General features: G+C 38.2%; 2 protein-coding genes across 4 annotated transcripts; one reads left to right on the top strand and one right to left on the bottom strand.

Annotated features, from left to right (window-relative positions):
- The first annotated feature begins 368 nt into the window (after positions 1–368).
- On the top strand, positions 369–10,710 carry letm2 (leucine zipper-EF-hand containing transmembrane protein 2). 3 transcript variants are annotated; one of them, XM_087787853.1, is made up of 11 exons: positions 369–580; positions 1,103–1,168; positions 2,154–2,643; positions 3,925–4,068; positions 6,193–6,336; positions 7,633–7,836; positions 7,893–8,012; positions 8,091–8,210; positions 8,280–8,369; positions 9,490–9,558; positions 9,932–10,710. In XM_087787853.1, the coding sequence occupies exons 2-11, from the start codon at positions 1,122–1,124 to the stop codon at positions 9,986–9,988; spliced, it is 1,485 nt and encodes a 494-aa protein (XP_087643979.1). In that variant the 5' UTR covers positions 369–580; positions 1,103–1,121; the 3' UTR covers positions 9,989–10,710. The 3 variants fall into 3 exon arrangements, with proteins under 3 accessions (XP_087643979.1, XP_087643961.1, XP_087643971.1); XM_087787835.1 differs by having other exon boundaries at positions 8,277–8,369; XM_087787845.1 differs by having other exon boundaries at positions 1,062–1,168; positions 8,277–8,369.
- A 1,142-nt stretch (positions 10,711–11,852) lies between these two features.
- sprn2 (shadow of prion protein 2) lies at positions 11,853–12,657 on the bottom strand. The gene has a single exon (XM_087792689.1). The coding sequence runs from the start codon at positions 12,655–12,657 to the stop codon at positions 12,160–12,162; it is 498 nt and encodes a 165-aa protein (XP_087648815.1). The 3' UTR covers positions 11,853–12,159.
- Positions 12,658–13,204: the final 547 nt, after the last annotated feature.

Below are 13,204 nucleotides of genomic sequence, written 5' to 3'. Positions count from 1 at the left end.
GGCAGATTAGAAAAACACACACAAAAGTTTTCCTTAAATAAAAATAGTCTCATCTTAAGAAACTGTTTACAAAGAAGATATCAACGTTATTAACTCAGATAGTGATCATTAAAATGAAACTATTTTAAGAATTCACATCAGTGGCCGCAGTAGTTGCATTAAAAAAAAAAATCATACAATATTTGCTTAAAATAAAATAACACTATATAGCATAATAAGTACTGTGTTCTTATCAAGTATCGCAACTAAACAAATAATGTAACAGTTATAATATTATCGCCGCAAACAAACGGTCAATAAACTTTAATAAACTCTTTGGTAATCAGCTGGAGCTCGTCTGCGCATGTGCGAGTGTTCTTCCAGAGGCCTGCACGCGCGAGTGTGGAAGGAAAACACGACGCGTTCAGCTGCAGCAGCGGAATAAACCCACGTAAATGGGTTTATTACCTCGTCGACACTCGCTCCCACTCCACGCCATCACCTCGACGGACTGCTGTGGGTGGATTGTATCGCTGTCGCCGCACCGACAAGCCTTACTAGCGCCCAGTCAGCAGCCATCGGCCGGTCAGTGACGTTGGAGGTTAGTGCGCTCGCCATTTTAGCCACCTAGCATAACAAGCTAGCTGGCTAGCATAACAAGCTAGCTGGGTGGCAGAACGAGCTAAATGGTTTTAATATGTTCCCTTTTGTTCTTTACCTAAATGAACAACTCGCCAGTCTTATATTGTGAAGAATGTCTCATATAGTTGCAATACAAGCTAAGTTAGTGTTACTTCTATTCCCACGTCCTATTCGGTTTGAATCGAAAGTGTTTGTTATGAACATAGATTCACCGGCTCTACAGTTTCCGGTCGAAATATATCGTTTAACTTTTGTTCTTTGAATGAAAGTTGACATGGAAACGTAAAGATTGATAAACGCGCTAAATAAAAGCAGCTCATGCTTATGTAATGTGGCAAATACATTTCTCATGTGATGGGGAGGAGTTTTCTTTTGACAACACACGTGTTTAAACTACTTCTGGGTTTTTTCCATCCGAACTCCCTCCCCTTTGTAACCAGACCCCATCTCTTTCCCTCTGCACCCTCATGTCTTCCTATAGGAACCCCTGATCTACTGCAATGGCTGTGTTTAGTCACCAGGTGCTTCTTGCAGTCACAAGATCAAGGTAAGATCCAGAGTCATGAACACAAGAATCCACTTTTAGGTCTCCAACTGAAACACGGGTATGAAGCCCATCAGCAATTCCATGAAAAATGTCCCTTAAATCTTCTTATATTTATCGTTAACTCCTGTACTGTCCTAAAGATTATTCACATCCAGTTTAGTGGTTATAACATTGTGGTTATTCAAAACAAATTGTAAGAATGGATCATAGTTAGATCCAACTGAAAATGAAGCCTTACAGAATAGTAGTGACGAGCTTAAAACTTCATAATGGCTTTGGTAAACCATACAAAACATAATAATAACAATACTTGGGAATTTTGTGATGGTCCACAGTTTGTGGTAATCTATTGTTAAATGGATTTCTCCTTTGGAAGATGTCCTGGCCTGACACGAAAGGTAAAAGATAAGATTAGATCAACTTTTATTTGTCCCACATTAGGGGGAAATTGTCATAAATTGTTATCTCGTGTTCACTTCCTTTTTTGTGTGCGGACGCTTTAACCTCCTCGCTGCTGGTCTATTTTAACACATCATTATTCTGAAAGTATTGTGAAGCTGAACTATTGTGTAGACACGCCTTAGACCAGATGAATCACTTGTAAATATTTAATTGGATAATTACGGCCATTCAAGGCCATAATTGGTGTTCTAGTACAAGTGTGTTGTTTTGTCTTTTCAGACATAGTCTTTTATAAACTTTATATACCTGATATTAACTGTAGTTGCTAGAGTTTGACGCACCTATAGTTTGTTGTTTCACTTTGTCTTGTTATGACTCTTGTTTTCGACCCAAAAATATAAGGATTTATGAATCCAATACACAAAATAATATAACTAATTTTCTTGTTGTAAATGAAGGAACATATTTGACCATGTTATACTTCTCAAATCTGTCAGGGTCCCGGTTACATACATATTTTAACTTTTAGAAGAAGTTACATTTTTTTGTGTTCATTTTCTTTCTTTTTTTTTTTTTTTTACAGGGGATCGTATTTGTTGACCAAGCGAAACTGCTCCTCCTTATCCTCCAAAGCCTTTCTCCAGATAGACCCCCCACGTGTCATCTCCACATCGTACCCCACCAGACTCTCCAGATACCCTCACTGCTACAGAAACGGCGCGCTGAGCTGCCACCATGGAGCCTCTGCCCTCGTGAGATCTCTGCACAGCTCCAGCCTCTGGCTTCAGGAAGTCAAACAGGAGGACAATAACATCACATCTGCCAGCGGTCCAGAGGATGTAGGGAAGAAGAACTCTGGCGGAGCTGCACCTCAGCCACCTGCTGCTGCTGCTGCTGCTCCTGCATCGCTGGAGAAGGCAACAGTCAAAAAGGCTCTACACCTGCGTGTGCTGGACGAGCTGAAGCACTATTATAACGGCTTCAGGTTACTCGGCATCGACACTAAGACGGCGGGCAGGATGGTGTGGAGGCTGCTGCATGGACAAATTCTGACGCGCAGGGAGAGAAGAAGGGTAAGAGAACCTCATTTCTGCCATCAAAAGAAACAAATCTCTGCCACCTACGGTGAATGTTCCAGAAACCATCACAAGTATTGTTCATTGTTTGCCCTAATGTCCATCAAACAAACGTTGTTTAAGCACATGTGGGCGTGCGTACTCTGAACGACCGAAAGTCCAGATTTTGTGTGTTAGCCTAACGGTAAGACAAAAGTAAATAAATCCGGGAAATGGTCATACATTAATTTGAGTACAAACAGTCGACTGGTTACAGCACACTTTTTCTCATTTGAAACTTCATAAAGGCTTCTCGATTATATTTTATTTTCCTTCCAAATATAACCAGATGCATCAACCCCTCTTTTAATAGTTTAGGTTTCAGTGTTTAAAGCTGAATGTGGTTAGTAGTTCATTATCATAGTGTTTTTGTATTTTCCACTAATCAAAGTGAAATTGTTGGAAAGTGTCAATTTCTTTGTTGCTGTTCTAAAGTATTTTTCTTACTTCCCAGATGTGTTAAAAAGAGCTAACAAAATATGACTATGTTTTAAATCAGACTGTTTTAAATCAGACCGGATAAGGATGGGAGGTTTAGCTTTAACTTCAGTCTCACAAAGACTTTGATACCTTCGGAAATATTCACTGATGTTTTATTTTGTAAATGAATTACATTTTTTTCATGTTTAAACTAAAATGTCTGGATAGACCGTTTAGTAGCCTTTACTCCAAATACATTTCGATTGATCTTTGTTTGTCTTGACTACAGTATGTCTCTGTCCAAAGGCCATGTTTTGTTTCAGCTCTCGGGTCATCAGAGTTCTGCGCTTCTCTCTCTGACTCGAACACTCAAGAGCAGGGGTGGGCAGTTAAAGTTCTTCAAGGGCAACATTTAATTCTGTGAATGTTGTTAGGGGCCGTTGAGCAAAAAGAAAGACGAGAAAATCCCTTTAAAAAAAAGAAAAGGACGTTCATCATTAGGCCGTGACTTGTATTAAGCTAAATAAACTGCAATTTTATTCTTGTATATATGAGTTTTTTTCAACTGACTTATAAAAAATGTTTTCAGGGATTAATATATATACTCAACAAAATTAATCACAAAAAGGAGAGAAAAAGTATGTAAGTAAGTGTTATGTGAAAATGTCAATAAATAATAAACACAAAAAAAACTCTTTAATGCATTAGAACCATTTATACATGGTCTGTCAAACACAGTCAAAACTTTACCCAGGTCTGCTCAAGAGAGACTTTTTAAATCAAGACTTTCACTTTCTGATCCCACTTTTGTGTCGACAGCTCATGAGGACGTGCGCGGATCTCTTCCGCCTGGTTCCCTTCATGGTGTTCATCATCGTCCCCTTCATGGAGTTCCTGCTTCCCGTCTTCCTCAAACTCTTCCCGGAGATGCTGCCGTCGACCTTCGAGACGGAGTCCAAGAAGGCAAGCGATCCTCCACGAGCACACAGACGTGACATCAGCTCAGTTACGCAACTGGGAATGTGACTGCTGACTTATCTCAGTAGCTGTACCAGCGTACACACACACACACGCACGCACACACACACACTCACACACATGCTTTCACAACTTTCCACGAGCCTGCAGACATTTCTAACTTTGAATATTTGACGTGACTGGTTGTGTTTACTTCTCAGAAATATTCTTGTGCTCCAAGATAGAACTTGTACAGTTCACAGCAAAAGTTTAAATTACTTGTTAATTATTTCAGGCTAGTTGGAAAAAATAAATAAATAAGGAATTAAAGAAAATTTCAAGGTTGAAACAAGAAGTAAATAAAAGTTGCAACCTCTAAAACGGGGGTGTCGTACTCGATCTAACAAGGAGTGATGTAAAGTGTAAAGTGTAACGATCTATTTAACTGGAAGTACAATGTCGTTTTTCCAGTGTAGACGGCAGACTGTGCGTGTAAAGTCATAATTATGATAAGACTTTCATAATAACACTGGTTTAATTATAGAAATTATTTTTAAACTTGTTTCATTTTAACACTGGTTTAATTATAGAAATTATTTTTAAACTAGTTTCATTTTAACACTGGTTTAATTATAGAAATTATTTTTAAACTAGTTTCATTTTAACACTGGTTTAATTATAGAAATTATTTTTTAACTAGTTTCATTTTAATACTGGTTTAATTATAGAAATTATTTTTTAACTAGTTTCATTTTAACACTGGTTTAATTATAGAAATTATTTTTAAACTTGTTTCATTTTAACACTGGTTTAATTATAGAAATTATTTTAAACTAGTTTCATTTTAACACTGGTTTTATTATAGAAATTATTTTTAAACTAGTTTCATTTTAACACTGGTTTAATTATAGAAATTATTTTTAAACTTGTTTCATTTTAACACTGGTTTAATTATAGAAATTATTTTTAAACAAGTTTCATTTTAACACTGGTTTAATTATAGAAATAATTTTTAAACTAGTTTCATTTTAACACTGGTTTAATTATAGAAATTATTTTTAAACTAGTTTCATTGTAACACTGGTTTAATTATAGAAATTATTTTTAAACTAGTTTCATTTTAACACTGGTTTAATTATAGAAATTATTTTTAAACAAGTTTCATTTTAACACTGGTTTAATTATAGAAATTATTTTTAAACTAGTTTCATTTTAACACTGGTTTAATTATATAAATTATTTTTAAACTAGTTTCATTTTAACACTGGTTTAATTATAGAATTGATTTTTAAAATAGTTTCATTTTAACACTGGTTTAATTATAGAAGTACAATGTCGTTTTTCCAGTGTAGACGGCAGACTGTGCGTGTACTCTGCAAGTTCTCGCGATATTTACCCAGTAAGTTACAGTACTTCTGGTTTATATCGCGTGTCATTCTTCAAACATCTGCCACAAACGAGCGCAAAAAATAGATCTACTTAATCTTTTTAATAAGTAATAATTCTTCTCTCTCGTCGAGGCTTCAATACAAGACGTATACAGACAGCAGTACGGAGGTATTTGGATGTATTTAACTGTCTTTTTGGACAAAGATGAAGACTAAGACAACTGAGCTCCAGTCGCTACATTAAAATGAACAAACATTTTTGTCTATAACTCTAAAAAAGAACAGGTTACTCCTTCGTTGACATGAGGGTGACTGAGGTTTGAATTTGGGGTGAACTATCACTTTAAATATATGTATATATTTACTGAAGTTTCCATAACATCGAGTATGACTTTGTTGTTGTTCATGGACGTTTGATTTATTTGAAAGATCATTTCCCAAACAAATATATTTCCTTCGACCATTTTGAATTGTATTGAAAGTCTCTGTATAATTGTTGACATCAACACTCTATACTTGTCTTGTGAGTAAGTAAGTAATATTTATATATCGCTTTTCTAGTGTTTCTAGTCTAACACCGAGACAAACACAGGAGTCTCAGAGAATCAAGGAAAAGCCTGCAGTAATAAGTGTCTTAAGCAGCTTTATACAGCTTTATACAGCTTTAGATAACATCTACTTAACTAGCAAACCATCATGAAACGACTTGGCCGTGACGTCTAAAGAAGCAATTGTTTCACAGGAGGAGAAACAGAAGAAAGGTCTGGCGGCTAAGCTGGAGTTGGCCAAGTTCCTCCAGGAGACCATCTCTGAGATGGCTCGTCGAAACAAGGCCAAGGCTCAGACGGAGGACGAGACCCAGCGCTTCTCCACATACGTCCAGAAGGTACTTCTCGTGACAACACTTGTGTACATGATGTATAAAGGGTTTGGAAAGGATGGAGAATTTTGCAGCAAACCATACAATACACGCCATTTGAAAATGTTTATTTAGATGCTAATTATTCATTAACAACATAATATACAAGTTGATAAATGAAGAATAGAAATGAATGGCAACCAATAAGTTTCAATACTTTACATTCACAGCACTACACATATTTATATATATCATTTTCATACATCGTTTAACATTAATATAAAATCTTTTTAAACGTCATAATTATGATAAGACTTTCATAATAACACTGGTTTAATTATAGAAATTATTTTTAAACTTGTTTCATTTTAACCCTGGTTTAATTATAGAAATTATTTTTAAACTAGTTTCATTTTAACACTGGTTTAATTATAGAAATTATTTTTAAACTAGTTTCATTTTAACACTGGTTTAATTATAGAAATTATTTTTAAACAAGTTTCATTTTAACACTAGTTTAATTATAGAAATTATTTTTAAACTTGTTTCATTTTAACACTGGTTTAATTATAGAAATTATTTTTAAACTTGTTTCATTTTAACACTGGTTTAATTATAGAATTGATTTTTTAAATAGTTTCATTTTAACACTGGTTTAATTATAGAAACTATTTTTTAACTAGTTTCCTTATAACACTGGTTTAATTATAGAAATTATTTTTTAACTAGTTTCCTTATAACACTGGTTTAATTATAGAAATTATTTTTTAACTAGTTTCCTTATAACACTGGTTTAATTATAGAAACTATTTTTAAACTAGTTTCCTTATAACACTGGTTTAATTATAGAAATTATTTTTAAACTAGTTTCCTTATAACACTGGTTTAATTATAGAAATTATTTTTAAACTAGTTTCCTTATAACACTGGTTTAATTATAGAAATGATTTTAAACTAGTTGAATTTTCAAAGTAATGTTTTTTACGTTACCGAAGAGTGTCTTCAAGGTCAGTTAACTCGTGGAGAACCTTCAGGAGCATCAGGCCCGGGCGAGGTCTGCCAGTTGGAACGCAATAACGTTCTTGTTCTTTCGTTGCGAGTAATTAAGTATGTTTCGGTAAACGCCCATCAAGAATAACAAACTAAGACGTCGGTTTTTGTGAACTGACGTAACCCTGAAATCCACGTAGAAGTGTTCTGGCTCCTTCGGTCGTGGGTTTTATACGTCATGAAGACATTCCAGGCGAGTCCTGGTCTCGGTGTGAGACGTCAGGGGTGCTCAAAAGACCGTGAGTCACCGGGCTGTGCTGACTCGCCCCTCAGGTCCGGGGCACCGGCGAGCAGCCCACCACCAAGGACATCGTCCGCTTCTCCAAGCTGTTCGAGGACGAGCTGACGCTGGAGCACCTGGAGCGCCCCCAGCTGGTGGCCCTGTGCAAACTGCTGGAGCTGCAGCCCATCGGCACCAACAACCTGCTGCGCTTCCAGCTGATGATGCAGCTGCGAGCCATCAGGTCGGACGACGAGGTGAGCCCAACGTTCCCCTGACGCCGAGGGCGAGACTGACTCTTGCCATCCCTCAGATGATCTCAGCCGAGGGCGTGGCCGCCATGAGCGTGTCGGAGCTGCAGGCGGCCTGTCGTAGTCGAGGGATGAGATCACTGGGTCTGACCACGGATCAGCTGCGAGTGCAGCTGCAGCAGGTCTGAAGATAGACCTTTGAAACACGAGAGCGAAGTGACCTCGTGAGATTGTAACGTGGATGTGTTGATCTGCTGCAGTGGCTGGACCTGCACCTGAAGGAGAACGTTCCTCCGTCTCTGCTGCTGCTCTCCAGAGCCATGTACCTCACCGACCTGAAGCCCAAACCTCCCGTCATCCCGCCCGTGCCCAAGCTGGAGGTACCAGTTCTCCTCTAGTTCATCCAGGAGAGCGTTCTTGGAGCTGATGTCTGCTTGTGTTTCCAGAAGTCTCCTGCAGCAGAGAGCAAAACTACAAACACCAGTTCAGTCGACACCGACGTGCTGGCCGACCCTGCTGTCATCATCAAAGACAGACCGGTCAGTCACACACACACACACACACGCACACGCACACGCACAAGCAGACAGACAGATGTATATACAGACAGACAGACGTATAGATACATATAGATATATATACGGATAGATATAGATATATATACGGATAGATATAGATACGGATAGATATAGATATATATACGGATAGATATAGATACGGATAGATATAGATACGGATAGATATAGATATGGATAGATATAGATATATATACGGATAGATAGATATAGATATATATACGGATAGATATATATATATACGGATAGATATAGATATATATACGGATAGATATAGGTATATATATATACGGATTAGATATATATATACGGATAGATATAGATATATATATACGGATAGATATAGATATATATATATACGGATAGATATATATATATACGGATAGATATAGATATATACGGATAGATATAGATATATATACGGATAGATATAGGTATATATATATATATACGGATAGATATAGATATATATATATATACGGATAGATATATATATATACGGATAGATATAGATATATATACGGATAGATGTATATATATATACGGATAGATATAGATATATATACGGATAGATATAGGTATATATATATACGGATTAGATATATATATACGGATAGATATAGATATATATATACGGATAGATTTAGATATATATATACGGATAGATATAGATATATATATATATACGGATAGATATAGATATATATACGGACAGATATAGATATATATACGGATAGATATATATACGGATAGATATAGATATATATACGGATAGATATATCTACGGATAGATATAGATATATACACGGATAGATATATATACGGATAGATATAGATACATATACAGACAGATATAGATATATATATACACACGGATAGATATAGATATATATATATACGGATAGATATAGATATATATACGGATAGATATAGATATATATACGGATAGATATAGATATATATACGGATAGATATAGATATATACACAGACGGATATATATATATATATATATATATATATATATATATATATAGATACACACAAACACACACACAGACATTTCAATTGATTTTTGTGCTGCAGGTTGAAGAGTTGAGGGACTCGGCTCACGTGGTCTCGGACAAACCTTTGACTCCAGCAGAAGTTCTCCAGGTGAGACTGAAGCTTCACCAACATCTGAGAACACACGCACACGCGCACGCACACGCGCACGCGCACACGCACACACGCACACGCACACACACACACACACACACAATCCACTTAGTCTCTCCTGGATTTGAACTTTTTCTCACGATGCAATAATCTGATGCATCAGAGGCTGAACCTGACGTTGCTCGTCCTCAGAGAAACTTGATGGTAACGTCAGGAAACTTCCTGTCTTACATGTTGAGTCTCTCATCCAGTTGTGAATCATGTCTACGATGGTTCGGATCAGGACAAGAACTGCCGAAGAAGATATTTGTGTGAATACAAGACGATACACAACCCTGGCTAAATGCTAAACGCTAACGCTGTGTTTCAGGCTAAAGCTGCGACACAAGTTTCCCACAAGAGCAAGATGAGCGCCAACGGCATCTGAAGATCTGACCACAGACGCTCGTGTCGCCTCCGTCAGCAGGAGAGACGCCGGGTTCTGTGGGAGACTCACGACCTCCCGTGGAACGACTCTCCATCTGACCTCTGACCTCCTCCTGTACAGCTGTAAATAATCTGTGACTCAGAGTCGACACTCCTGACGCCCCCCCACCCCCCTGTGGGACCGTCACTCAAGCATAATGTTTACTTTTTAAGAAGAAGCTTATTTTAACATAGAAGGAGAGCAACATCCGCCAGGTTCTGACTTCATAGACCAGAGAAGTGTCGTCTTTTTTAACCAGCGCTTCTCCCTCGTGTCCCCGGCCAGAGATGAAATGAGAGTTTAAAGATATTTATTATTGGTTTACACACGTGCCTGAGGCCGGTCGACTCGCCAGGAGACGGATCTGGACATCAAACCTCCCCCCCGTTGGTCCTTCCGTGAGTGTTTCCTGTTCTTTTGAAACAAAAGTTCTCCCTTGATTTAAGGCGGTAGCTGAGATGGTTTTTGGATGGTACCGTGTACCCGGTGACGTAAGGCTAGCGTGGTTTGGATCTTGGATTCTGTCTGTGCCTCTCGTGTCCCCCCCGACCCACCTCATCTCCACATCATCGTTTGTGCTGCGGGTGCGAAGATGACATCAATTGCAGTGATGTCATCAAAGGTGGTCCTGATACCTGTGGGAAAATATGACATGGCCAAAATAAAACCATGAAACCCTTTAATCCGTGTCTGTGACGCTTTTCTACCACGGCTTTATTTATGGTTATGGTTTTGAAAACACGTTTGTTTAGGTGAAAAAAATCAAACATTTCTTTGCCAACTTGTTGCCAACATTTGACAACCACAACTTAGGTTTTTATTTAAACTGGAAATATTACAATATCCTGGGTTAAATGCAGTTTAAATTCCATCTTTGAATTAATTCTATATTTTCAAAGAAGCACACTTGTACTATGACATTTGTATTTTAAAGTACATTTTTGAAGGAACTTTTACTCCAACATGCTCTTGCAACAAGCTAACGGCTAAGATGCTAATAGTAAAACACTTGAGTCTTGTAGCTTTAATATCACGATCATTTATTTATATAATTGGTTTTCTATTCTAATCATGACGCTTTTCTGAAAATGTATCTTTTATTTTTTTCTCAAGCGCCTCACGTTCATAATCAATAACATTATAATATAACTTTATTATTCAAACAATGTTTCACGTGTAGAATAATAGGTGGTACTTTGACAAATGGCCACTAGGTGGCACTACTGTATCTCTGCCAGAGAATCGAGGCATGAAGTAATATATACAGTATCTAAACTATGTTGTATGTTTTATTTATTTATTATTATATGTTATATATGGTGTCTGTGCGATGATGACGTCAGTTCCTGTTTATGTGTGCAACTCGAAAACTGTCCGTACAGTTCTGCAAATTTGGAAATGTTTTGATCAATAATAAGCTCAAAATACAAAAAACACAATCAATTATTAAAGTACGACTAGAAATAAGCGATAAAAATCGAGATTCTTTGTGACTCTTTCAAGAAACATCTCAAGACACTTTTATTCCTGCAGGCTTTTCCTTGATTTTCTGAGACTTTTGTGTTTGTCTCGGTGTTATCTTGATCTTTTAAGCATATACTTTATTGTGTATTGTTTTGATTGTTTAAGTGCTTTGTGACCCTGGTCTGGAAAAGTGCTCTACAAATATAAATATTAATATAAATATTACTTACTTACTTACTGAGACTACACCAGCAGGAAGTGACGTCAGAATACGCGTCCGCGTGAAAAGTAACGAGAAGCTCAGAATCCAGTATTTTTATTCGTTGATTTGGTTCAAAAGCGACAAACGGGTGTTATTTTTTAAAAAGACTATAAACTATTTACCTGAACTGATGGTTTATAGAAGCTGCTGACTTTAGCACGTGAGGTAGCCTAACAGGAAGTAAATACATCATCTGTAAACTGATATTAAAAAAATAAAAGTGCGACAACGTTAACTATGTCATCTGCTTCAATATTACTTTGAATATTTTTCATGGAAAATAGATTTTTAAAAATAAACATTTGCGTCTCTGAACTAAAAATATCCTTTAGAAAAAAAGGGGGATTTTCTCCTGAGGTCGAGGTAAAGTTCCCCTTGACTCCGAGCGTGATCTGGGGGTTCAGGTCTAGAGCATCCAGTGGCTGACCAGCAGGGACACTAGAGAGCCGAGGACCACGATGACACCGCTGTAGATGGGCCTGCAGGAGGCGTCGTAGTAGTACCCCATCTCGCCACCAGAACCCTCGGGCTCGTAGCCGGGTCTCAGGCCGTAAGAGCGCGGCATCCCGCCGTATCCCATCCCGTATCCGCCGTAGCCGCCGCCATATCCGCCGTAGCCGCCGCCGTAACCCCCGTACCCGCCGCCGTACCCGGGGCGACTCAGGGCGGACCCCACCATGGCTCCGCCGATGGCGCCGGCCGCCGCGGCTCCGGCTATCTTCCCCGCGCTGGACCCGCTGCTCTGGACGGGTCTGTAGGCCTGACCGCCACCGCGGCCGAAGCCGCCGCCGCCGCCCCTTCCGAAGCCGCCGCCTCCTCGCCGGGCGTCCGATCCGGGCAGCACCGTGGACAGCAGCAGCAGAGAGAGGAGGGCCGGGAGAACCTGGGTCTGCAGGCCTGACATGGTGGTGCTGCGGAGACCAGAAGGAACGGATTCACAAACGAGTCGAACCATTGAAAAAAGAGATGATAGTGTAGATAAGAGACTCCTCAGGCATGACTAATCGATCCTAGAGTCAAGCTCAGGACGAGATAAATAAAGCTCCTGCTGTGCAGTGGTCAGTGTCGCAGACAAACATAGACTCGGATCAGAGCTTCTTATTGAAGCCACTTTGACCCGAGGATTAGAACCTGAGTTTATTCTGGTGAAGACATTTTTAACTCTTGAACAATCCTGTCGTTACATAAAACAATTGAGCCAATTATGAGGTATTTAAAGTAAAGGTTAGGTAGGTTCAGGAAATTGTTTTTTTTCCAAGTTATCCACAGCAAATACAGCAAGTTTTCATAAGATAATCAAACTAAAAATAAGAAGAAGAACAAAGAGAAATAAAGAGAAAGAACAAGATGATTCAATCTAAAGATAAAGATAAAGAACATAGATTAAAGAAAAATAACAAAGACAAAGAATACAAAGATTAGATAGAACAGAACATCATGTATAATTCTAT

This window comes from Callionymus lyra, chromosome 1 (assembly GCF_982586985.1).
Source record: "Callionymus lyra chromosome 1, fCalLyr1.hap1.1, whole genome shotgun sequence".
Lineage (NCBI taxonomy): Eukaryota > Metazoa > Chordata > Actinopteri > Syngnathiformes > Callionymidae > Callionymus > Callionymus lyra.
This window is presented reverse-complemented; position numbering and strand designations above follow the sequence as displayed.